The sequence below is a fragment of the Physella acuta genome, unplaced genomic scaffold (genome assembly GCF_028476545.2).
Source record: "Physella acuta isolate Inbredline_101_S28 unplaced genomic scaffold, ASM2847654v3 ptg000045l, whole genome shotgun sequence".
NCBI lineage: Eukaryota > Metazoa > Mollusca > Gastropoda > Physidae > Physella > Physella acuta.
In genome coordinates, this window is record NW_026731565.1 from 1 (window position 1) to 27,767 (window position 27,767).

Below are 27,767 nucleotides of genomic sequence, written 5' to 3' on the forward strand. Positions count from 1 at the left end.
TATTTGCTGTAACAAAACTCTATTGTTACTAGATCTGTTTACATTAAGAAAAAAATTGATTGTTCCTAGATCTATTTGGGCGTCGGTGTCACAGTCAGATGAGTCATGAACACGAATTGAACGTTACCGCCCCTAAATGACGTCACGCAAATGGCGGTACTGGGGTGGATTGACGATCTACAGTTGAGAGGCGGGGCTTGGCCGGTCATGTGACGTGCTCACATTTTTGTCAATTAGTACGTGGTGCGGTTAAATTTTGTGACGTAATTTTTAGGACGGTTTTGTCATTTTGTGGCGTCAAGATGGGGGGGGGGGGGAGGAGGTCTGTGGTGTTATGTTACGACTGTACCCAACCAAAATCTGCGTAGTATCAAACCTATTTTTAAAGAGCCAGATGTAGTGTTAACCTCAGCACTTTGCTTCGCGTGGAATGATCAGCATACAAAATAATTTAAAAATATAGTGTAGTACAACTGTTCCTTGGCAAATGAATCAACAAGGCCAGACGTGCTTTCAACTCAGTACGTGCTATACGCAACTTCACAACGTTGTTACTCCTGAGCAAGACAAGAATCTTCAGCACAAACGTTAATTAAGCCGGTATTGCTTGATGGCTCTCTGACCTATGGCCCGAAGACTTGGAGGATTTTTATATCCCCCCCCCTCCCCTCCGTCACACATCGTCACTAAAAGCCAGACCCCCTCCCTAAAATGACATCACACCTCAGCCTACACCCCCCCCCCCCCTAAAAATTGCTGTTGAATTTTTCTTAAAACATCGATATTTTTCCAAAATCTTGTCAGAACTCTGTCAACATACAGTATTTTGATCGATTCCTGTTACAATTTATTAAAACTGTTTTTTCTACCATAACGGCTAAAACTCTTTTTCTAACATTGCTTTTCTATAATGCAGCAAAAGTGTGACGTCACAACATCTAACCCGCCCCCCCCTCCCCCCTCATCACACACCGTCACAAACTTAAGGACCACCCCTCCCCCTTCGAATGTGACGTCTTTTATGGGTGACCCTTACTACAGATTTTTAAAATAAGATGGTCAGACAAAATATTAAATCAACACCTGTGGCAAAATACAAACAACAGTCAATAGATAAGGATATCAAGGCCAGTAAATGGGGATGGATTGGACGCACACTAAGAAGGGAAGACGACAATATTGTAAAGAATGATAAGGACTGGAATCCCCAGGAAAAAAGAAAAGTGGGTCGGCCAAAGAGATCGTGGAGAAGAACGGTAGAGGAAGAGACAAAGACAGCTGGGTTCACGTGGGCACAGGTAAGGGGAGCAGCCCAAAACAGAGTTCGGTGGAGAGGTGTGACTGCAGCACTTTGCTCCCCCAGGGGCCACAAAGGGGAAAAATGATGATGATGCTAAATGGCTTAGAAATCTGAAAGGTTACCATGTTAAATACCAACAGACTTCAGTCGTTAAAAAACAGACATCTACGAGAAATACTTAAGATAAGTTGGCCAGGCAAAGTGTCCAACGAAGACCTGTGGCAAACATTTAACAAATAGCCGTATGAAAGGGATATTGAAGCGACACCCCGCACCTAAAAATAATAAACCGGAGTGACAATAAGCAGATAAAATTTGAATTAATTAGGTCTTACTATGTAACACAGCAAGCAGTTGTTGTTACATATGAAGGAGATGACGTGCGTGACCAAATAATAATGTAATATAGTGACAGACACACAGGTAAATGGCCAAAGTTTGGTGGAGGTGTAATCCATCAAGTACATAGGTACCATCCTATCTAATAAGTGGTACCATCCTATCTAATAAGTGGTGCCATCCTATCTAATAAGTGGTACCATCCTTTCTATAAAAGGTACCATTCTATCTAATAAGTGGTACAATCTTATCAATTAAGTTGTACCTTCCTATCTAATACATGGTATCATCCAATCTAATAAGTGGTACCATCCTTTATAATAAGTGGTACCATTCTATAAATTAAGTGGTACCATCCTATCTAATAATTTGTACCATCCTATCCAATAAGTGGTACCATCCTATCCAATAAGTGGTACCATCCTATCTAATAAGTGGTGCCATCATATCTAATACGTGGTACCATCATATCTAATACGTGGTACCATCCTATTTAATAAGTTTATACCATCCTATCCAATAAGTGGTAAGATTCTATCAATTAAGTAGTACCATCCTATCTAATAAGTGGTACCATTCTAACTAATAAATAGTACCATCCTAGCTAATAAGTAGTACCATCCTATCTAATAAGTTGTACCATACCATCTAATAAGAGGTACAATCCTATCTAATAAGTAGTACCATCATATCTGATAAGTGGTACCACCCTATGTTATAAGTGGTACCATTCTATAAATTAAGTGGTACCATCCTATCTAATAATTTGTATCATCCTATACAATAAGTGGTAAGATTCTATCAATTAAGTAATACCATCCTATCTAATAAGTGGTACCATCCTATCTAATAAGTGGTAACATCTTATGTAATAAGTGGTACCACCCTATGTAATAAGTGGTACCATTCTATGTAATAAGTAGAACCATCCTATCTAATAAGTGGTACTATCCTGTCTAGTAAGCGGTACTATCCTATCTATAAGCGGTACCATTCTATCTAATAAGTGGTACCATCATATCTAATACGTGGTATTATCCTATGTAATAAGTGGAACCATCCTATCTAATAAGTTGTACCATCCTATACAATAAGTGGTAAGATTCTATCAATTAAGTAATACCATCCTATCTAATAAGTGGTACCATTCTAACTAATAAATAGTACCATCCTATCTAATAATTGGTACCATCGTATCTAATAAACGGTACCACCCTATCCAATAAGTGGTACCATCCTATCTACTAAGTGGTACCATCATATCTAATACGTGCTAACATCCTATCTTATAAATGGTATCATCCAATCTAATTAGTGGTACCATCCTATCTAAAAAGTGGTAACATCTTATGTAATAAGTGGTACCATCCTATGTAATAAGTGGTACCCTTCTATGTAATAAGTTTTACAATCCTATGTAATAAGTGGTACCATCCTATTTAATAACATGTACCATCCTACCTAATATGTGGTACCATCCTATCAAATAAGTTGTATTATCCTATCTTATAAGAGGTACCATTCTATCTAATAAGTGGTACCATTATATCTTATAAGTGGTATCACTACATCTAATAAGTGGTACCCTCCTATCTAATAAGTGGTACCATCCTATCTAATAAATGGTACCATCCTATCTAACAACCAATTATTTAGATCTCAGATCCACCAATTATTTAGATCTTAGATCCACCAATTATTTAGATCTTAGATCCACCAATTATTTAGATCTCAGACCCACCAATTATTTAGATCTTAGACCCACCAATTATTTAGATCTCTGATCCACCAATTATTTAGATCTCAGATCCACCAATTATTTAGATCTCAGATCCACCAATTATTTAGATCTTAGATCCACCAATTATTTAGATCTTAGATCCACCAATTATTTAGATCTTAGACCCACCAATTATTTAGATCTCTGATCCACCAATTATTTAGATCTCAGATCCACCAATTATTTAGATCTCAGATCCACCAATTATTTAGATCTCAGATCCACCAATTATTTAGATCTCTGATCCACCAATTATTTAGATCTTAGACCCACCAATTATTTAGATCTCTGATCCACCAATTATTTAGATCTTAGACCCACCAATTATTTAGATCTCTGATCCACCAATTATTTAGATCTTAGACCCACCAATTATTTAGATCTCAGACCCACCAATTATTTAGATCTCAGACCCACCAATTATTTAGATCTCAGACCCACCAATTATTTAGATCTCTGATCCACCAATTATTTAGATCTTAGACCCACCAATTATTTAGATCTCTGATCCACCAATTATTTAGATCTTAGACCCACCAATTATTTAGATCTCTGATCCACCAATTATTTAGATCTTAGACCCACCAATTATTTAGATCTCTGATCCACCAATTATTTAGATCTCAGACCCACCAATTATTTAGATCTCAGACCCACAAACTATTTAGATCTCAGACCCACCAATTATTTAGATCTTAGATCCACCAATTATTTAGATCTTAGATCCACCAATTATTTAGATCTTAGATCCACCAATTATTTAGATCTTAGACCCACCAATTATTTAGATCTCAGATCCACCAATTATTTAGATCTCAGACCCACCAATTATTTAGATCTCAGACCCACCAATTATTTAGATCTCTGATCCACCAATTATTTAGATCTTAGACCCACCAATTATTTAGATCTCTGATCCACCAATTATTTAGATCTTAGACCCACCAATTATTTAGATCTCTGATCCACCAATTATTTAGATCTTAGACCCACCAATTATTTAGATCTCTGATCCACCAATTATTTAGATCTCAGACCCACCAATTATTTAGATCTCAGACCCACAAACTATTTAGATCTCAGACCCACCAATTATTTAGATCTTAGATCCACCAATTATTTAGATCTTAGATCCACCAATTATTTAGATCTTAGATCCACCAATTATTTAGATCTTAGACCCACCAATTATTTATATCTCAGATCCACCAATTATTTAGATCTCAGATCCACCAATTATTTAGATCTCAGATCCACCAATTATTTAGATCTCAGATCCACCAATTATTTAGATCTCTGATCCACCAATTATTTAGATCTTAGACCCACCAATTATTTAGATCTCTGATCCACCAATTATTTAGATCTTAGACCCACCAATTATTTAGATCTCAGATCCACCAATTATTTAGATCTCAGATCCACCAATTATTTAGATCTCAGATCCACCAATTATTTAGATCTCAGATCCACCAATTATTTAGATCTCTGATCCACCAATTATTTAGATCTTAGACCCACCAATTATTTAGATCTCTGATCCACCAATTATTTAGATCTTAGACCCACCAATTATTTAGATCTCTGATCCACCAATTATTTAGATCTTAGACCCACCAATTATTTAGATCTTAGATCCACCAATTATTTAGATCTTAGACCCACCAATTATTTAGATCTCAGATCCACCAATTATTTAGATCTCAGATCCACCAATTATTTAGATCTCAGATCCACCAATTATTTAGATCTCAGATCCACCAATTATTTAGATCTCTGATCCACCAATTATTTAGATCTTAGACCCACCAATTATTTAGATCTCTGATCCACCAATTATTTAGATCTTAGACCCACCAATTATTTAGATCTCTGATCCACCAATTATTTAGATCTCTGATCCACCAATTATTTAGATCTCAGACCCACCAATTATTTAGATCTCAGACCCACCAATTATCCACCACCTTGACACCAAAGTTTGGTTTGGCTTGACGCCCTTTAGCCCTCCATATAACTTTAACTCAATGTTGACAATTTAGATTGATTAGAGTAAGCATTTTTTTAAAATAAAATTGTTGACCATTATCTCGATTTAGCTGAAAAAAACACAACTCACTTTCAGCTGAGTGACCAACATTTAGATATAACTCAGTGACCATCAATGTTATTTAGCTGAGTGATTGCCACTTCAAATCAGCTCAGTAACCAATAATATGATCTAGCTGAAAGATCACCAATTAGATATTTTGAATGAGCACCAATTAAAAAACAACAATTATCGCAATATAGTATGTATGTATGTATGATATATATATATATATAAATATATATAATATATATATATATATATATATATATATATAATATATATATATATATATATATATAATATATATATATATATATATATACAGAATGTGTCAATTGAATAACTCACGTTGTTATATGCTGTACTACAAAAGCCTTATTCTCAACTTTCTTGAGATCTGAATCTACATGTTGAAAGACCTGCTACTCAGTCCGTGGGGTAAGATGTGCACTTGGGTGTCTGGGGGCAGGTAGGTGATTTCATGTCACAAAATGGCGGAAAAGGGGTAGGTGACGGGAGCAGAGGAGGGGGGGGGGCTGCTTGATTTATGTTTATGTGTCTGTCCTGCTTGAAATGGGTCTTTAAATCCGAGACAAAGGGGAAACTTAGCTAAGATTTTATTTCGTCTGATCACTGTCTTGGGTCGTTGTCGTGGACAGGTAGAAGACAAGACTAGGGGGGTCATACTGCGTCATGTGACTGTAGAGGGGAGGGGGGGGGGGGGTCATACTGCGTCATGTGACTGTAGGGGGGGGAGGGGGGTCATACTGTGTCATGTGACTGTAGAAGACAAGACTAGGGGGGGGGGGGTCATACTGCGTCATGTGACTGTAGGGGGGAGCTGGGGGGGGGGGTCATACTGCGTCATGTGACTGTATAAGACAAGACTAGGGGGTCATACTGAGTCATGTGACTGTAGGGGGGAGCTGGGGGGGGTCATACTGCGTCATGTGAGTGTAGAAGACAAGACTAGGGGGGGTCATACTGAGTCATGTGACTGTAGAATACAAGACTAGGAGGGTCATACTGCGTCATGTGACTGTAGAAGACAAGACTATGGGGGTCATACTGTGTCATGTGACTGTAGAAGACAAGACTAATGGGGGGGGGGGGTCATACTGCGTCACGTGACTGTAGAAGACAAGACTAGGGGGGGGGGGGTCATACTGCGTCATGTGACTGTAGAAGACAAGACTAGGGGGGTCATACTGCGTCATGTGACTGTAGAAGACAAGACTATGGGGGGGGGGTCATACTGCGTCATGTGACTGTAGAAGACAAGACTATGGGGGGGGGGGGGGGGGGTCATACTGTGTCATATGACTGTAGAAGACAAGACTATGGGGGGGGGGGGTCATACTGTGTCATGTGACTGTACAAGGCAAGACTATGGGGGGGGGGGGGGGGTCATACTGTGTCATATGACTGTAGAAGACAAGACTATGGGGGGGGGGTCATACTGCGTCATGTGACTGTAGAAGACAAGACTATGGGGGGGGGGGGTCATACTGTGTTATATGACTTTAGAAGACAAGACTATGGGGTGGTCATACTGTGTCATATGACTGTAGAAGACAAGACTATGAGGGGGTCATACTGTGTCATATGACTGTAGAAGACAAGACTATGGACTGCGTCATGTGACTGTGTCCAAGAACAGCACACTTACAGTATTTGACTGACAAAATGACATCTTGACTATATACCTGGACAGTACCTGTTGACCTTGATATACCTGGACAGTACCTGTTGACCTTGATATACCTGGACAGTACCTGTTGACCTTGATATACCTGGACAGTACATGTTGACCTTGATATACCTTGATATACCTGGACAGTTCCTGTTGACCTTGATATACCTGGACTGTACCTTTTGACCTTGATATACCTGGACTGTACCTGTTGACCTTGATATACACGGACAGTATATTTTGACCTTGATATACCTGGACAGTACATGTTGACCTTGAATACCTGGACAGTACATGTTGACCTTGATATACCTTGATATACCTGGACAGTTCCTGTTGACCATGATATACCTGGACTGTACCTGTTGACCTTGATATACCTGGACAGTACCTGTTGACCTTGATATACCTGGTATGTACATCTTGACCTTGATATACCTGGACTGTACCTGTTGACCTTGATAAACCTGGACAGTACATGTTGACCTTGATATACCTGGACAGTATATGTTGACCTTGATATACCTGGACAGTACCTGTTGACCTTGATATACCTGGACAGTACATGTTGACCTTGATATACCTGGACAGTACATGTTGACCTTGATATACCTGGACAGTACATGTTGACCTTGATATACCTGGACTGTACCTGTTGACCTTGATATACCTGGACTGTACCTGTTGACCTTGATATACCTGGACAGTACATGTTGATCTTGATATACCTGGACAGTACCAGTTGACCTAGATATACCTGGACAGTACGTGTTGACTTTATATACCTGGACAGTACCTGTTGACGTGACTTACTCACAAAGGTCTGGGCTGCAGATAAATCCTGATTGCCCCCCCCTCTTCTCGCCCCCCCCCTGCTCGCTCACTTCACCTGGATCAATCGAATAGGTGGTATTGTGTAGGCTGTGAGAAAAGAAATAAATTGAGTTTCATGTTGGAGGGGAGGGAAGCGCTTAAAGACAGGGGATATAACTTTAACGTTTTTTTAAAACTCATTTTTTAAACTTTCACTTCAACAACCAGCCAACGCTATACGGTCCCAAATACTGTTTCTCTAAGCTGTGCGATCGCGCAGTAGTTATAAACCTGTACCACAGCCATTTTGTAAACAACGACGTATACCCTTGTGTAAATACTTCTGAGTACCGCGCACACAAAATACACGTTACACAGGAGCATTTGCTCCTTAAGGAGAATGTTGGTTTCAAAGCGGTGGGGTTTCAGTTTGTCCATTTAGGGCTCGTCTAAAACTTACCTCAACTTGTTTTGACCTCTCTTGCCTCCCTCCGCCTCCCCATCCTCACATCGTCACGAAAATCCCGACCCTCACCCCTAAATGAGATCACACCTAAGCCAATGACCCCCCCCCCCCTCGTTTATTAAAACATCGAATATTTTGAATACATTATCTGTTCTTTGTCAACATTGAGTAAATCAATTAATTTCTACAACACTTTACTATAAAAGCATTTTCAAAACGCGAAAATTAATTAATTTCTATTAAAAAAAACGCTAAATTCCGACCCTTCAGCCCCCTCTCCCCCCCCCCCCCCTGCCGCACACACACACACACACACACACACACCTAAGAGTGTGACATCGTTAAAGGGCGATCCGACCCCTATTGTTAAGGTAACGTTTAGCCTAGAACCAGCTCTGTTAATCAAGGTCAAAAAAAAGTTCTTTGAATGCATAGAAACGGTTCTCAATTAAGTCGATCGTCGCTTATGTTGGAACTCGTAAATAGGTGACGTTTCTTAACTGTTGGAACCCTGGTCTCTCTGTAAAACCCAACCTCCGGCAGCGTTCTACTGTAACCTGCCTATTGGACAACTCCTGTCCATTCGTCATCAGATTTCTCCAGGATAACTATAAGGAAATTTTAAGGTTTTTTAGGTACAACAATTAGACTTCAATGAAAATATTTAAAACATTGAAATCTTAGTTTATAAACATTTAGGGCCTCATCAAAATTTTTGTTTCAAATAGATGAATAGTCTAGTTGAACTGAAAAATTCTGAACCAAATTATAGTCTAGTTGAACTGAGAGAGTCTAAATCAAACTATAATTTTGTTGAACTGAGACAGTCTAAAACAAATTATAGTCTAGTTGAAGTGAAACATTCTAAACCCAATTATATTCTATTTGAAGTGAGAAAGTCTAAAACAAATTATAGTCTAGTTGATCTGAGAAAGTCTAAACTCGGTTTTCTTCAAATGGTCAAGTGTAATTTTTTCTTCTTTGTGGTCGGCATGGGGGGTGGGGTGGTGTGTGTAAAGGAGGTTGCGGGGTGAAATTTCAGGTAAGGTGCGGGTGAGGTGTGATTGGTTGGGGGAGGTAGGCGGCGGGCTGTGCGTATATCTTTCTATCGGTTTATTTTGCGAGGCATGTTTTGAATTTTAATTCGTGTTTAGCACGCGAGCATACTTAAGGTTAGGGTAACAAAACATTCTTGCTAAACATTTTTATAACATGTCAACTCTCATTTGAGTGTCCTACCCATTTAATACCATAGCAACCATATTTAACTTTAACAGTTTGTTTTCTTTTTTAATTTCGATAAGTCTTTCTTAATCACGAAAAACCACATAGAAGAAAACTCAGTTTTAAAAAAAAACATGAACAACTAAATAAATAAAAAATACGTAACTACTTAAGCTTTAGTAACATAGTAAAGTGAATGTTTGTAATCTTTTGTCGAACGATATAAGTGATTAGTTCATTCAATCATGCTAGTAAGTAGTAGTAAAGTTTCCTTTCAAACCTTACGGTCTATAGGGCAAATGAAGTAGAGTTCAGTTGTTTCTGTGAAAAATTAGAGACGATCTACTGACTTGAACCAGGATTCGAACACGAGACTTACGAGCTAACAGCCCAGCTGTCTAACCCTAGACCACTCCGTCACCAAATATGCTAAGGGTCTGTCTAAAACATTTGTATTGCAATGTGTCGGACTTGGTGAAAATAAAGTTAAAAAAAACAACAACACCAAAGACATATATTTTAAAAAATGTTAAAATACACCTACACACACTAAACGCAAAAAACAGCAGATATATATATATATATATATATATATATATATATATATATATATATATATATATATATATATATATATATATATATTTATTTATTTATTTATTTATTTATATATTTTGAAGGTAAATTTTGAAGGTAAATACACTGTTTCTTGCTTTGCATTATCCTATTTAATGTTATAAAAAATATTTGTAATGTAATAATATTTGTAATGTATAAATACACTTTTCTTATTTTAAAAAGTGTAACAAAAAAAAATGGGAGATGAAACGGATTAATAGCATTTCAATTAATTTCAATGGAGAAAATCGCCTTGAGTTTCGAGCAATATGGATACGAGCAATGCTACGGAACGAAGTATACTCTAGCTACCACTGTAATCGAAATAAATTATGTTTTCCCCAACTATTTACAAGTAGTAAACGGCTTTGTTAAATGGTTAAATTTTCTGTACAAAAAATGTTAAAACGATTTAGCTATAAAAACCTAAAAAAAAAAATGGAGAAATTACTTTCAAACGTTCCCCGCCAGAGAGTTTTATAAAGAAAATATATACTTTTACCAGCGTCCGTCCCCAGCAAAATTGTGTGCCCCCCCCCTTCCCCCCCCCCCCCCCCCCCCCCCCCCCCCCCCGCTTCTCCCCGTTGTTGAAAAGGTTGGTGGCGCTTTTTACCACTCACTATCCCGTAACGGTTTTCATTATGTCGCCACATACTTGATGTAGAAAACGGTTTAAATCAGTGTGGAAAGCCTTGTAGCCGTTTATTTTCTGAACTTCGACGGTTTATAAGACGCTAGTTTAAAAATAAGCTTTTTAAATTTGTTACTACCCGTTATGGCGTCCCTTTAGGGTTGGCGCCCGATGGGGCACCACACCCGCCCTTCCCTAGCTGCGTCTCTACAGCCATGTGTGTTAAATTTAAAGAGACGAAAATAAACAACCACAGGACTAGAACAAAATGGTATGCCAATAGGAGAGGTGGTCTTTCCCTGGCGACGTTCACTACTAGCTAAATATATCTGGTATAACATTATATATAATTATAAATGTAAATTAAATTATATCACGTGCAAACGGAGTGTGGCTTGTTGGAGGATACACGGGTTCAATGACACGTGACTGGTCAATAGGAAGTCAGGACTGTCCCACATTAAAGGAGTGTGGGATTGGGGGGACGCGGCGGAGGATACACGGGTTCAATGACACGTGATTGGTCAATAGGAAGTCAGGACCTGTCCCACATTAAAGGAGCGTGGGATTGGGGGGACGCGGCGGAGGATACACGGGTTCAATGACACGTGATTGGTCAATAGGAAGTCAGGACCTGTCCCACATTAAAGGAGTGTGGGATTGGGGGGACGCGGCGGAGGATACACGGGTTCAATGACACGTGATTGGTCAATAGGAAGTCAGGACCTGTCCCACATTAAAGGAGTGTGGGATTGGGGGGACGCGGCGGAGGATACACGGGTTCAATGACACGTGATTGGTCAATAGGAAGTCAGGACCTGTACCATATTAAAGGAGTGTGGGATTGGGGGGACGCGGCGGAGGATACACGGGTTCAATGACACGTGTCTGTTCAATATGAGGCTATTTGAGGGGACGGCGTGGTCTAATGATGGTCACATGCAATGTTTCTTCCAGACCTTTTTCTCCGGGGGGGGGGGGGGGGGGGAAGGGTGGGAGCACTTGAAATATTCGGGGGAGGGGAGCGGTAGACTTTCTTCGGGAGGGCGGACACTGTTAAAAGCAGTAGCGTAGCGAGGGGGGGGGGGGCGGGGGGGGTATATGTCCCCGGGCGCCGACCTTAGGGGGGGGGGGGCGCCAAATTAAAAGTTTTGAGGGGGGGGGGTGCAAATGAAAAGCTCGAGGGGGGGGAGTGCAAATCGAAAGTTGTTTGAGGGGAGGGGGGTGCAAATCGAAAATTTGCTCCCAATGGGGCGCCAAATTGAAAGTATGTCCCCCGGGCGCCGGGAAGGGTCGCTACGCCTCTGGTTAAAAGTATATATTATCTATATATATAAATATATAAATTTCATTTCGTTCGGGGGGGGGGGGGGGGGGGGGAAGGGCGGTAAAAATTTTTCGGGGGCCGAAGAGATGCCTGGAAGAAACTCTGGTCACATGTTATTTATTGAAGGTTTTTTAATGCTCTAATAACTAATATAAAACCTAGGAAATTATTCATTTCAATCTAGTAGTGTAAAGCTGAAATGGGACATCGTTGTCTAATAATGATCACATTTGGTTTATAGAAAACGTTGTTATAAAATTCTCTATAAATTGAATATAAAACCTAGTGAATTATTCTTTTCAATCTAGTAGTGTGAAGCTGAAATAGGACTGCGTAGTGAAATGGTAAGAGCTAACGACTGCTAATCCGAAATTCTCCGGAGTATCGACTCGAGTCTGTATGACGTCCCAGAGTCCACCCAGCTCCTATGGGTACCTGACTCACGTCAGGGAAAACTAAGGCGGTCAGAAATAGTGCTGACCACGCTATCCCTCGATGTCATTAAAACAGATGAACTCTACTTCACCCGCCCGGTATGTCTTCTGTCGACGAACGGAAAAAGATGAATATGAAGCTGTTTGGAATACAATAATAGACGTGGCCTAAAACGTCACCACTTTAAGTTACAGCCTTGATCAAGTGGACGTTGACAGCAGTGTTTCTTCCAGACTTTTTTCTCCGGAGGGGCACATGAAATTTTCGTGGGGCGGTAGACTTTCTTCGGGGGGGGGGGGGGGGCGGACACTGTTAAAAGTATATATTTTCTATATAAATTATATAAATTTCATTTCGTTCGGGGGGGGGGGCGGTAAAAAAAATTCGGGGGGGGGGGGGGGGGGGGGGGCTTCACCCCCACTGGAAGAAACTCTGGTTGACAGGTTGTGGATACGAGTTTTTAAAAACTTTAATGGGCTTGTGAGGCAGGGGAGGGGGGGGGGGGTGTGCACTGTCCAGTGTTTCTTCCAGACTTTTTTCTCCGGGGGGGGGGGGGGGGCACTTGAAATTTTCGGGGGGGGCGGAAGACTTTCTTCGGGGGGGCGGACACTGTTAAAAGTATATATTTTCTATATAAATTATATAAATTTCATTTCGTTCGGGGGGGCGGTAAAAAATTTTCGGGGGGGGGGGGGGGGGGGGGGCTAAGCCCCCCCGAAGAGATGCCTGGAAGAAACTCTGGCACTGTCTGAAACAAACTTAATTTATTGATTTAAACTGAACGAGCCGGCCCGCGGCATAACATACGCCGCTATTTAGTTGTTTCTAATTTTCAATAATTCATAATTTGTGAATTCGACAGTACCAACGCTGACACTGAAAATATTTCTTTAAAACACTATAAGTAGCTCGTTAAGGACCATACCCCCCCCTTTCTTCCCTCCCCCCCCCCCCTCCTCCCCCCCCCCCTACGTTTAAAATCGTTGGCTCTGCTTGTAAACATTTAGAGTGAACACAGCTCACTAAAACCATGTAGGGGTGGGGAGGTAGGGAGAGCGTTTGCAGCTTGTTTTCTAACGGCTCGAAGAAGAGAATTATATATATAGATTGTCCTGTGTGCTTCACGCATATCAACGGGTGGTTGTACGTGTTCATTGCTGGTGGCCAGATTTTTCCAGCACTACTAGCCATGCCAGGTATTAGACTTCATGATTGAGGCAAAAATTTTGCAGCACTACTAGCCATGCCAGGTGTTAGATTGCCTGATTGTGGCCAGATTTTTCCAGCACTGCTAGCCATGCCAGGTATTAGATTGCCTGATTCAATATTTAACCAAGATATCCAAGTTGCCAGGCACGTTTTTTTTTTGTTGAGTGGAAGTAAAGGTTATAGAAGAAAGGCTTGTCTTTTTTTATAGAGGGTAAAAACTTTGGAGAGTTATTTCCCTTAAGAGTTCTCTAACTTCATAGGGGAGAATTAAAGCTGGTATTTAAATGAATCTTTTTCAGGTCAAGTTGGACGATTGGAAACTACTTACGTTCATTACTTCTTCCATTATTTCTCATAAATTTAAAAAAATTACAAATAAATTAAATTTTACATATTTAATAAATAATTTTAGTCACCCCCTTTAATTTTCTTATATGCTGTTAGAGTCATCAGTATTATTTACAAACCCAGAATTTGAACAAGGTACTTTAAAAAGCTGGATGAGCTCAAATATATTATACAGACTTGACCTGAAGTCTAAAAAAATTGTGTGTTCCACTGACAGCCAACCTGACATCCTAAATCAGGTAATTTATAGAATCAATCACATACAATTTAAACAAAACAAGTGACTGTTATAAATTAGAATAAATCACATACAATTAAAACAAAACAAGAGACTTTGTTACAAACTTTACACTAGTATTTATTTCAACGGACATCCTAAGGTGGCTCTTTGTTGATCTGGCCGTTAGAGACTAGAAAGTCGTAGAGCTTCCTGGTTTTGTTGACATCAATCTTGATGAGAGTTCTAGCCTGGGCTAGTCGCAGGAATCCACTCTTTGCACACTCAGATATTAGAAGTTTGGAGAACTCCAGGTACGCATCAGGGACCAAACGAGCTTCTGAACAGAGCTGTAGATTCGTGGAAAAATGGTTTAGCTAAACAGTCAAATATCTTGCAAGAAAGTAAAAAATTCTATATTTAATATATGTTCTCAACAAGGTTTGGTGCCAGCGAAGTGATCAAAATTATGCATTCAAAACAAAATTTAAAAAAAAGACTGAGTTTATCAAGCAACCCAAATATTTCTGTTTGGTGTAAAATAAACAAACATAAACAAGACTGCTACAAGAGTTAAAATACTGAGTCCACCCAGCTGTGAAGGGTGCCTGACAAAGCCAAGAGGGGGGTAGTAGTAATGATCACAATATATTCCGTTCATAAAGTGAGAATCAGAAAACCATAAACAGACGGAGTGGCCTAGCTGTAGAGAGTTGGACTGATAATCTGTAAATCTCAAGTTCGAATCCGTGTTCAAGATAGTAGACAGTCCCTGAGTCCACCCTACTCTGATGGGTAAGTAAAGGCAGCTGGGCGTAGTGCTGACCACACTATCCCTTCATATGCCAAGAGGTCACACAAAAAGGTGAACTCTACTTCACTTGCCCCATAGACCGTCAGGCTTGAAAGGGAACTTACTTATTGAACAGATGATTACTAATTCTCCTATCTCGCTAACCTTCAGGTCTAAAAGTAAACTTTACTTTAAAAAGCAAGAAACAGATGATTAAATTTTTTTCTTTTTACCCTCAGGTAAAAGTATACTTTACTTTAAAAAACAAGAAACAGATGGTTACTTGTTTTTCTATCATATTAACCTTCAGGTCTAAAAGTATACAATCAAAACAGGAGCTGTATACCTCTTTCTCTGCCTCGTTAAGTTTGTCATACCCAGGTAAGCCATCAATCTGAAGACGCTGGGCAGTTCTTTTGTTTAAAGGTGGAATGGCCATGTTCAGACCTTTGTTGGATCCTTCTTTGGCCGCTTGCTTGGCCAGCCAGTTTTGGAAAAACATTTCGTCCTGGAATAAATAAAGGTACATCTACAAGCATCAACACAGATTTATTAATTCAGTTTCAAACTAGCCAACAAAATATTTGCATGTCAGATAAAAATCACATATTCCCTCTTGGCTGAAATTTGTTACCCAGAACAACAGATAAAAAATAGTCACTAGTCAAAATTGTATGATTTATTTAAACAGTATTAGTATAACTGTGTATTTTAAGCTATAGCAAGTGTTTTCAAACACAAATACTATCTTTTTAGTAATATTATAATTTTTTAAAGAACATGAGAAATACAAACACAAAATAACTGCTATTGTACTTAAGTAAACAATAAAGTTAAGAAAATGAAAAAACAAGTTAATAAAAAGTCTAGTGACAATTTAAGTGCAATTTCCTTAATTAATTTGTTAAAAAATGTGAAAAAATGATTAGGCCTAGCGAAACAAAACCTTGTAATTGTAACTCCCTATCACTCTCATATAAATTATAAATAAATTAATAGGGTACAAAAATAACGTTTGAATTAATAAGTAAAAAAAAAAGACAACTATATTAACCTATATCAACAGAAATAGTTTTATTTTAACGAGTAGGCCTACAAGATGCTCAGTTTAAAAAAGTAGTAAATATCATCCTAGGCCTACACGATGCTGAGTTTAAATGTTCTTAATTAATTTTTTGTGACCGAACGAAAGGATATTTTTGAAAACTTTCTTCGGCAAAATTGTTCTAAATTATGGCAGGAATCGATTGGTAAATGTTTCAAGTCGCTAAGTGGTCTGGTTGCAGAGATATGGACCAAAAACTGCATTTGTTCGAGGTTTTTTGGCTTTTCTGGGAAATCCAGGAAGGAATTCCGGGATACTTTTGGCCCACAATCATCCTTGGAACTTGCTTAACATATTTGCTTTTGGAACTAGTCCTCGATATTGCTTCGTTGAGGAGATACGACTTAAAGCTGCGGACACGCTGCGGACACACATCCATCCAGAAATGACGAGTTAATAATCGCAATTGTCCGTATGGAAATTGCGCTAAAAAGGATGTAATACATTGAGTGACAGCAATTGACCAGTTTAGATGAAAACCAAGCACATGAAATTCACACGAGTTCTAACCTTGACATGATTAAGAATGTCCGTCAAGAGATTCTTCCTTGCCCTGGTGTCTTCCCTCCTTTGTTTAAGTACATAGTATTGTTTTACAGATCGCAGCTTCGTAATCCCGTGACGCCTGTACTCCTGCAGGCGAGATATCTCTGATTTTAGCTGTTTCTCATCTACAGAGATAGAACACAACCACAGAAACAAGATTATCAACCAATTTACTTCAACATGAATATCCCTGATTTTAGCTGTTTCTCATCTACAGAGATAGAACACAACTACAGAAACAAAATTATCAACTAATTTACTTTAACATTAATATCTCTGATTTCAGCTGTTTCTCATCTACAGAGATAGAACACAACCACAGAAAGAAAATTATCATCTAATTTACTTTAACATTAATATCTCTGATTTTAGCTGTTTCTCATCTACAGAGATAGAACACAACCACAGAAACAAAATTATCAACTAATTTACTTCAACATTAATATCTCTGATTTCAGCTGTTTCTCATCTACAGAGATAGAACACAACCACAGAAAGAAAATTATCATCTAATTTACTTTAACATTAATATCTCTGATTTTAGCTGTTTCTCATCTACAGAGATAGAACACAACCACAGAAACAAAATTATCAACTAATTTACTTCAACATTAATATCTCTGATTTCAGCTGTTTCTCATCTACAGAGATAGAACACAACCACAGAAAGAAAATTATCATCTAATTTACTTTAACATTAATATCTCTGATTTTAGCTGTTGCTCATCTACAGAGATAGAACACAACTATAGAAACAAAATTATCAACTAATTTACTTTAACATTGGCTTGATGAAAATAAACATGCCGTAAGAGGATTTTTAAACATTAAAAAATTTAGGGAGTTTATTTATAAAAATTAACAGTTAAATAAAATTTCAATATAAATTTTAATTTTAGAAACAAATTTTGGATTATGGGCTCAATATGCTTAAGATAAGATTAATAATTAGGTCAATCTGGTTAGTTGATTTTTGACTTGATTTCTATGTGAAAATGTGAAAATCTAAAAAAACCATGGGCAGAATTTTTTAATGTGCTGTGGGAATATAAAAGCAGTCTGGAATACAACGCTTATCCAATGTTCAGGTGTAAAACTATCATTTAAAAAAGTTAATTAAAAAGCATTAATCGTAACATAAAGAAAAGAAAACTATTATCTTATAAGTTAAAAAACAAACAACTTACACAACAAACTTTCCAAATATTTGTCAAACTGGACACAAGGGAAAAGTTTCATGAATGGTCGAAAACAATCCAAAGCAAAGTTGAAATCATAGCGCCGTCTGAAATAGACTACAAATAAAGAAACAGTAAGTCTCCTTTTGCCCAACACTGACAAAAACTGGTAGGATTTGATGGACATTAAGTGACAGCTTAACAGGTCAAACTATTCATAACAAAAAAACTTATTGAACAAGTTGATCAGCTAGCTTATGAAACATTTTATTTTACATGTGTAAAAAATTGATTCTACTCATTTGAACAATGCTATAGAAAAAAAATACAAATATAGTAACATTTGTCTATAGAAAAAAAATCACAACAGTGGTTAAATAGTATGTGCACAATAAAAAATTACAGGCAAGTAAACCAATACTTTGCATAAGCATCAATGGTTTAAATAAGGATTATTTGCTTGTACAATTTCAAGTAGAATGTGATAAAATTTTAAGTAGGATTTGATAAAGTTTTAAGTAGAATGTGATAAAATTTTAAGTAGGATGTGATAAAATTTTAAGTAGAATGTGATAAAATTTTAAGTAGGATGTGATAAAATTTTAAGTAGGATTTGATAAAATTTTAAGTAGAATGTAAGTAGGATGTGATAAAATTTTAAGTAGGATGTGATAAAATTTTAAGTAGGATGTGATAAAATTTCAAGTAGAATGTGATAAAATTTTAAGTAGGATGTGATAAAATTTTAAGTAGAATGTGATAAAATTTTAAGTAGGATGTGATAAAATTTTAAGTAGAATGTGATAAAATTTTAAGTAGAATGTGATAAAATTTTAAGTAAGATGTGATAAAATTTTAAGTAGAATGTGATAAAATTTCAAGTAGGATGTGATAAAATTTTAAGTAGAATATGATAAAATTTTAAGTAGGATGTGATAAAATTTTAAGTACAATGTGATAAAACTTTAAGTAGGATTTGGTACAAAATTTAAAAAGTATGCCAGGCAACATATTTATTGTCAAAATAGAATAACTAGCTCATGAAAATGTGTGGCCCGATTAAGTTATTTAGAGAATACATCAAGTTTCTAACAAAGCGGTAGAGAGCTAGACTGCTAACCAGAGAGTCTCGAATTCAACTCCGAGTTTAAGTCCGTAGAACATCCCTGAGTGCACCCTAACTCACATTATGTAAACAAAAACGGCTGGGCTATCCTTCATATGCCTAGGTCTTTGAAGCAGATGAACTCTACTACATCTGCCCCATGTGTCTTGGGCCCATCTATGGCCAAATTATTATTTAAAAGAAAAAGTACGTCTCAATGTGAAGAGACATTTTACACAAGAAATATTTTATCAGCTCAATTCTGATGTTCAAATAGGAATGGCCTTTTACTTACAGGTTAATAGTACCCAAGTTCTAAAAAATGTAAGCTTATTAAAGGTTGTAAACTACTTACCATACCATTTTCTTAAGTTGATCAAGCCGTAATCTCTGATGATTCTGTGAAATAAAATAAATTACACTTTAAAATGTCAAAATTTGACTCCTTACAATATATTGAAAATCTGTAACAAAAAGTGCAATCTATTTCCTTAATCTCATGTAAATCAATATTACTGATGAGATTTAGTTAATATTTTCCTAATAATATAAAACACAATACAAAAAATAACTAAAAAGAAACGCATGCCGATTCTTAAATTTTACTAAGGTATTCAATATATAATATAGGGACCCACATTTTTCTTTTAGTTATTTGAATATTTATTTAAAGAAAATAATTAATTTCTTCTTTTTAGTGCAGAATTACATAAAAGCTTGTTAAAACAATTTTTATAAAAAAATGTTCAACATATTTAAAATTTCTATACACTAGAACAGCAGGACTAAAAAGGATTGCATATTAAATGAATGTGATGCGTGTATAGTAACCTTGAAAATTAGTTCTTCATATAGGAAACTAATTAATAATTTAAAAATTAATTTGCATCTAATTAAGTCAAATGTTTCGTAACATTGCATTTTCATCGGGTCTTGCCCTATATATAAATTTGTGAAAGAATTTCTCCTTTAGAAGTGGTTGAAATTTTGCTCGCTCGTTTGGACCCATGACAAGGACAAAAGCACCACAGATAGACAGAGGACGCAAGTTAAATAAAAGCTTGTAAAAAACAGCATCAACTTACTTTTTTCTTCTCTGTCGCTCTAATAGGCTATTTCTGTATACATCCAAAACTGCCAAGTTTAGGTCTAAATATAACAAGAGAAAATTTTCGTTATACACATTTTTAAAATGCATTATTTTTAAAAATTTGATGAACTGAATAACAATGAGGCTAGTAAAAAATCTACACAAAATTTAGGCACTATTAATTTTCTAGCAAGAAATCATACAAGTGTTAGGTGTTTAGAATAAAAAAATAACATATTTAAACACTGCAAGCTAAATGAGTACAGAGGACATAAACTGCACTATGAATAAAAGTGTAAGAAATCAAATGGACATTATAAAATAATACTCAGTATTATAAAGGTGTGACCAAACTTTAAGAGTAAAAACCAACCTTTGTAAAATATTTTATCTTCCTCTTGCATTTCTTCACCCTCCTCTTCTGCCTGCACGTCCTCATCGTCACTGAAACTGATCCGGGCTATGTCCATTTCAATATAATTATCATATTCATAATTAAAGTCACTCCTTGCAGCGGAGTATCCACCCAGCTCCACCCAGGTGGATGACCCTTCAGGAGGCCGAGGTGGGTTGTCCGACACTGTCAAGTATTTACATATAACATATGATTACTAATTTTAAGTACGCGGTTTACTGTACTTATAATTATTTATTTTTGATAAAATAAATATTTTTCTTCTTGGTGTGGTAATAGTAAAAGACTAAGAGCAACAACTGCTTGGCAGGACTGACAGTTGTATTATGAGAGTATGTTGGGCAAACTTTTGAGAAAGGTGAAATATCTATAGAATTGGGCAAAAATCTTGTGTTAACTTTTGACAAAGGTGAAATATCTATAGAATTGGGCAGAAATCTAGTGTAAACTTTTGACAAAGGTGAAATATCTATAGAATTGGGCAGAAATCTAGTGCAAACTTTTGACAAGGGTGAAATATCTATAGAATTGGGCAGAAATCTTGTGTAAACTTTTGACAAGGGTGAAATATCTATAGAATTGGGCAGAAATCTAGTGTAAACTTTTGACAAGGGTGAAATATCTATAGAATTGGGCAGAAATCTTGTGTAAACTTTTGACAAGGGTGAAATATCTATAGAATTGGGCAGAAATCTAGAGTAAACTTTTGACAAGGGTGAAATATCTATAGAATTGGGCAGAAATCTTGTGTAAACTTTTGACAAGGGTGAAATATCTATAGTGATTATAGGACAGAAATCTTATATCACTGACTACTGAGTGTATGTTATAGCATATAGCAGCTTTAAAAGGTGTTTGAGTTATTTATACTCTTCAGGATAGCGTTATTTGAAAAAAAAAAAGGCTTGCAATGCTTAAAGTTTGGAAGATAGTGGGAGGCTTAGAGTAAAAGTGTAACGTAATGTTTGAGCATTTCATCTGTGACTTAAACATCAATTAAAAAACAAGTTAAAATATAGTGTTATGGCTAGGCTAATTAGAACTGAAAGAGGCTATTAAATAATGCTAGAGCTTAAAATTAGAAATAAGAGGCCTACTTACATTTAAACGTAACAGGAGCTCCGGTGGTATAAATATCACGATCTTCAAATTCTAAAATAATATAAAGATGTACACAGTTTCATTTCTGAAATGCTTTTGTATTTAAAAAATACTTTATTAATTTAATTTTTGATACTTTAAATATTTTATCACTTGCACCATACAGACGCTTCAAATAAAAAAGTATTTTAAATTTAAAGATAATGAGAAGTAAATTAGCAGCTCTATGTTGCATAAACTGCTGTGTGAGAAGTAAATTAGCAGCTCTATGTTGCATAAACTGCTGTGTGAGAAGTAAATTAGCAGCTCTATGTTGCATAAACTGCTGTGTGAGAAGTAAATTAGCAGCTCTATGTTGTATAAACTGCTGTGTGAGAAGTAAATTAGCAGCTCTATGTTGCATAAACTGCTGTGTGAGAAGTAAATTAGCAGCTCTATGTTGCATAAACTGCTGTGTGAGAAGTAAATTAGCAGCTCTATGTTGCATAAACTGCTGTGTGAGAAGTAAATTAGCAGCTCTATGTTGTATAAACTGCTGTGTGAGAAGTAAATTAGCAGCTCTATGTTGCATAAACTGCTGTGTGAGAAGTAAATTAGCAGCTCTATGTTGCATAAACTGCTGTGTCAGAAGTAAATTAGCAGCTCTATGTTGCATAAACTGCTGTGTGAGAAGTAAATTAGCAGCTCTATGTTGCATAAACTGCTGTGTGAGAAGTAAATTAGCAGCTCTATGTTGCATAAACTGCTGTGTGAGAAGTAAATTAGCAGCTCTATGTTGCATAAACTGCTGAGTGGGAAGTAAATTAGCAGCTCTATGTTGCACAAAATGCTGTGTGAGAAGTAAATTAGCAGCTCTATGTTGTATAAACTGCTGTGTGAGAAGTAAATTTGCAGCTCTATGTTGCATAAACTGCTGTGTGAGAAGTAAATTAGCAGCCCTATGTTGCATAAACTGCTGTGTCAGCCCAAGGCCACAGACTAGGTTAGCACATATAAATGGAAACAAATTTTTTTTACTCTTTAAAACTGTAATGACGCACCCAGTAACCTATCATATTTTCTCTATTTAATTCGTTGTTTGTCCTGATCCAAGTTTTGAATTGTAAATCTACTAGGTCATGCTATTGCTAGAGCAGCTATTTTTTGTTGCATTTACTATTTGTAGTTTTTTTTTGTTGAGTTGATTTTTGTATTTTATATAGTGTTTTTTGTAAAATCACTAGCAAAAATGAATTTTGCCTAACACTGCGGAACGCTATTCAGTGGCCACTGTATGCTGCCACATTACAAAATGAACCAAAATTGAGGTATTTTTGCTAATACATGGTTTTTGTAGAACAATGAACTCACTTTCATTTTCTATGAAAATGAACTCATGGAAAATAATTCTTATAATTAATTTTCCTGACAGAAGCGTATTTTTCCCCACGAAAAAAAATCAACTCTTCTTTTTTTTTTTAAAAAAACTAAGTAAATATTTTTCTCCAATAAATAAATAATTGCCTAAAATTAAAATTAGTGTGTAGGGGCATTCAATTATGATTAATTTATATCAGTAATGTGTGGGTTTTAAATCAACGGATAAAAAGAATTAAAGATATGAGTCATTTTGCTGCATAGGTACTGAAAAAAATTTAATGAAAAAGAAATAATTCAGGTGAAACGTTAAAATAATTCTGGGCTTAAAGAGTTAACAAATAAATACAATAATATTTTATACCAGGAAGAGGCGGTTGGGGTTTGTCTACATAACAGCTGAAGTAATGTCTTTCACTTTCTTGAGCGGACTTTGTTCTCATTCGATTGCTTACTGCAGGCCTGTTGAATATAAGTTAATTTGGTCACTTCAAATGAAGTGATATTTTTATGTTCACATTTGATAGTTTCAGAGAAGCAGCAACATAGATTATTCTAATAGAGTATGATAAAGAACCAAAATGTCTGTCGATGCACCTATTTTGATTACTAAACAAAGTAACAGCTCTACCAATTGCCAAGGCCATATTCCTGAATGGCATCCAGCAAACGCAGTTCTTCGGCTGCAGTCCAGCTGGCTTCAAACAGTGGAAAATCCAGTTTCTGTCAAATATAAATGTTGACAGATTAAACCAATCTGATACAATACCACAAATGAAATTGTTTTGTTTTTTTAATTTGAAATCATCTGTAACCAAAATAAAATAATCTATTATTAGGCCTACTTGTTGATAAAAATATTCTGCTTCTCTACAAACTTTTTAAAAAAAAGACTCAAAACTACAAAGTTCAACTTCATGGGTAGACTAAGTGGGCAATGTTTAGCCATACAATCTGTAGCCACAGGCTATAATACTTTCACTCTCACTAGTTTTTAATGGTTTTTTTTTAATATATCAGTTTTCTCAAAATTTAAGAGCTCAACCAATATCCCCTTTTAGACTTATTTTTGCACTCATGCGCAACCATAATAAAGTTGCAATAGATTTTATAAAAAGGCATACGAAATTTCATACAAGACTATTGTGTAACCTGGGGCTTATAAATTATGAGATAATCTAACATTTATTGAATCAACTTTGACAAGCAAAAACACAAAAATCTATTTACCACAACTGTGTAAGGGTGATCACTCTCATGTTGACCAATCTCTGCCCCATATGAAAAACAACGAGTACAAATGTCCAGATTAGGTTGACACTTGACACAGCGAATCCAAGGTACTTCAAGTGCAGCGCTACATACTTGGCAGCTGGAGTAAAATGATTCTGGCCCACTGTCATTTTCAACAGAAGCCATCTGTGAGAAATAATGTTGATTTTAATAATTTAGAATAAATTGATTGTCTATGATTGTCTAAGAGAAGAGGCATTAGCCTCACTAGGTGGGGTATCACCTGGTGTGGCATATATATATATATATATATATATATATATATATATATATATATGTATATATATATATGCCTAAATACTATTTAAATATATGCTATACACATGTCACATGTATACACACAAGTATGTATATAAGTATGTGTACATGTATTTTTATATCTTTTTTTTTTGGTGGACATTTCTGATCAGTACATCGTTTGTCTGTGAAAGTTGCAATTAGCGTGTGTGTTAATTAGTAACGATTTTTATCTCTAACGGGTTAATAATACAACTGGATGTAGCATTGTTTCCTCTTTAGTTAGCAAATCTACGTCATGGTGTCCATCATCAATTTGTATTTTAAAACTACTTAACTTAAATTAACCATTAATTGAACTGTAAATTGTGCCATGTTTTGCCTTGACGTCATGCCATTGGTGGTATCACCCGGCGTAGTCCTAATCTCCCAGAACTCTTTGCTAGATATTCCAACTTCAAAAACTACGCCATTGGCATTAGGGCACGTATTTTATCGATAATAGGTAATGCTGTGTTAAACAGACGACATGGCGTTGTCAAGGCCGAAGCGCTAGCTCGGGGATTTGACATGTATAATAACTCGTAAACAGATGTAGTGAATGCCATAAAACCGTTATTATAATACGTTTATTTAATGGAGACTTAAAGCTAATGGCAAGACACTTAGAATGTGTTTAATACGTAAACTTATTTAAAATGTGGCAGCACCATACGGGACATGTTTGCGAGATAAACTCATTATAATCGTGCGATCATTTTTAGCTTTAAGATTGTCATAATGGCGGTAATCGAAACATATAATACGACTACACTAGAATATCTGTATCGAATATTTCTAAAAACTCTATGCTAAAAGTGATGTTCTGCATTCTTCGGAAAATGGTGAGTTTTTATAAAGGCTGCATCAAAAAGTCCGGATGTGGAATACCGAATCGAAACAGCGGAAGTCGATATGCCTATACTTAGAAATCTACTAACTAAAGTAACTAAACTAGTAGATCTTAATTAATAAACTTACTAAACTATTAAAACTAAGCTAAGTTTGTAAATGTAGTACAGTACTAGTAGTAGTCACACTAGCTATGTTACTATATATTGTTACCATGTAGGTCCTATGTAGGCCCTATTATCAATTATGGATTAATTATTGGTAATCTATCATTTTAGGTATGTAAAATCGCCCGCAACTAGTAATGTGAAAAACAGGCGACTCCTTAAACTTTAAAAATTATTTCACATTTCGAGGATGATTTATTATGTTTTGAAAAATACAAAAATTTTTCCTTGTTTCATTTATGTACCTGGTTTTAAACAACTGAATTAAAACTTTTCAGTAATAAATGATAAATGAAGACTAGCGAATTTTCCAACAGATGTAGCCATGCTCATTTACTATAGCAGCCATCTTGTTTATTTTTTTTACTGTGTACTTATAGCGCAAGATTCAGGGGAAGCCACTCTAACTTACAGTTGGCCGCTTTTTATATAGCAAATCCTGCTTGCAAACACTGCTGTTTAAAGTTAATTTCTTGCCTATAGCATATTGATATATTTAGCTATTGATTTAGGTTTATTATTCATTTAGGGCCTATCTATAATATTTGACACAAATATATCACAATATACTAGATCAGGGGTTCCCAACCACGTGCCCGCGGGCACCATGGCGCCCGCCGAATGATTCGTATGAAAGGTTGAAGGGGGGTGGAAATTGAAAGTTTGAGGGGGGGGGGGGTGCAAATCGAAAGGTTGAAGGGGGATGGAAATTGAAAGTTTGAGGGGGGGGGGGGTGCAAATCGAAAGTTTGAGGGGGTGGGGGTGCAAATATAGAAAGTTTTGTCCCCGGGCGCCGGGAAGGGTCGCTACGCCTCTGGAAGGAGTTTGTCGATTTAAAATAGGTGGTGCCCGCCTCCCTACCGATATTTTAGAATGTGCTCTAGAGTAAAAAAAGGTTGGGAACCTCTGTACTAGATCTATATACTTCTATTAAAGCCTTGACAATGAGGTAACTTTTTCGTACATTACTACTCCGCGGGCGATTTTACTTAGGCTACCTAAAACGATAGATTTAAAGATTACCTTAATTATTAGGCCGATTCTAGTCAGAATAAGATACGCATGCGATACGCATGCGCAATGGAGAGAAACTACGACTTAGCTGCGATGTTTTCGATGGTACTGCGCATGCGTGTTTACAACCGCAGAACCCTAATACTGGCTAATACCAACCCTAATCCTATCCTTAACCCTATCCCTAATCCTACCCCTAACCCTCATTCTAGCCCTAACCCTAGGTCACTGCGCATGCGCAGAACTATCTTTTGCCGAAAAATCTTATTCCGAGTAGACACTTCGTAATTATTTTAATAAAATACTTTATTAGTAGTGTATGATATGATCATAATTGTACTACTACTACTAATTAGATATCTACTATCTAGTAGATCTAGTAGTTTTGGATATTTTTTCTATATCAATAATAATATTAATAATAGTAATACAGTAAGTAATAGGATAATACTTTAATTAAACGAATCTTTTGTAGATCTAGAGATCTAGGTCTATGCCAGAACAACTAGAGCACAAGTAAACAAAAAGTTTGGAATCTAAGCCTAATGAAGTTAACCAGTGACTTTTCCACACAACTTAGATATAAACAAATATATTAAGTATGCAAAAGACAGTTAGCGTTGCATTAAATCTATAGAATATAGAATCTAGATCAAGATTTAGATCTAGATTGTAGATTTGGATCAAAGTTCGATAAGACGAAAATAAAACAGCCGATGAAGCATTTGCTAAAATGCATGTTTGTTACAACATAAATAAATAGCCAATACGGCAATAACAAAAACACTTATTTTTCCATATGTTTAGAAACAATTAATTATTACTATAAAATAGATAGAAAATAAATAACTTGAGTAAAATAATTTTAGTGCTATAATGTTAAAGTATTTGAAATAATTTACATATTTAAATTTTCTACAGTGCATTATTCGGTGTATTATAGATTAAATATTAATAGTTTTCTAGAATTTATTTTTTTAAAAA

The 27,767-nt window shown here is 36.3% G+C and overlaps 1 protein-coding gene across 1 annotated transcript; it reads right to left on the reverse strand.

Annotated features, from left to right (window-relative positions):
- Window positions 1–14,620: 14,620 nt before the first annotated feature.
- LOC131944322 (transcriptional adapter 2-alpha) lies at window positions 14,621–27,419 on the reverse strand. Its single transcript, XM_059304880.1, has 12 exons — window positions 27,235–27,419; window positions 24,412–24,600; window positions 23,813–23,904; window positions 23,546–23,643; window positions 21,826–21,876; window positions 20,683–20,889; window positions 20,305–20,368; window positions 19,575–19,618; window positions 18,124–18,231; window positions 16,901–17,061; window positions 15,632–15,793; window positions 14,621–14,842 (listed from the first exon to the last, which is right to left on the reverse strand). The coding sequence occupies exons 2-12, from the start codon at window positions 24,598–24,600 to the stop codon at window positions 14,651–14,653; spliced, it is 1,368 nt and encodes a 455-aa protein (XP_059160863.1). The 5' UTR covers window positions 27,235–27,419; the 3' UTR covers window positions 14,621–14,650.
- Between the last annotated feature and the right edge of the window lie 348 nt (window positions 27,420–27,767).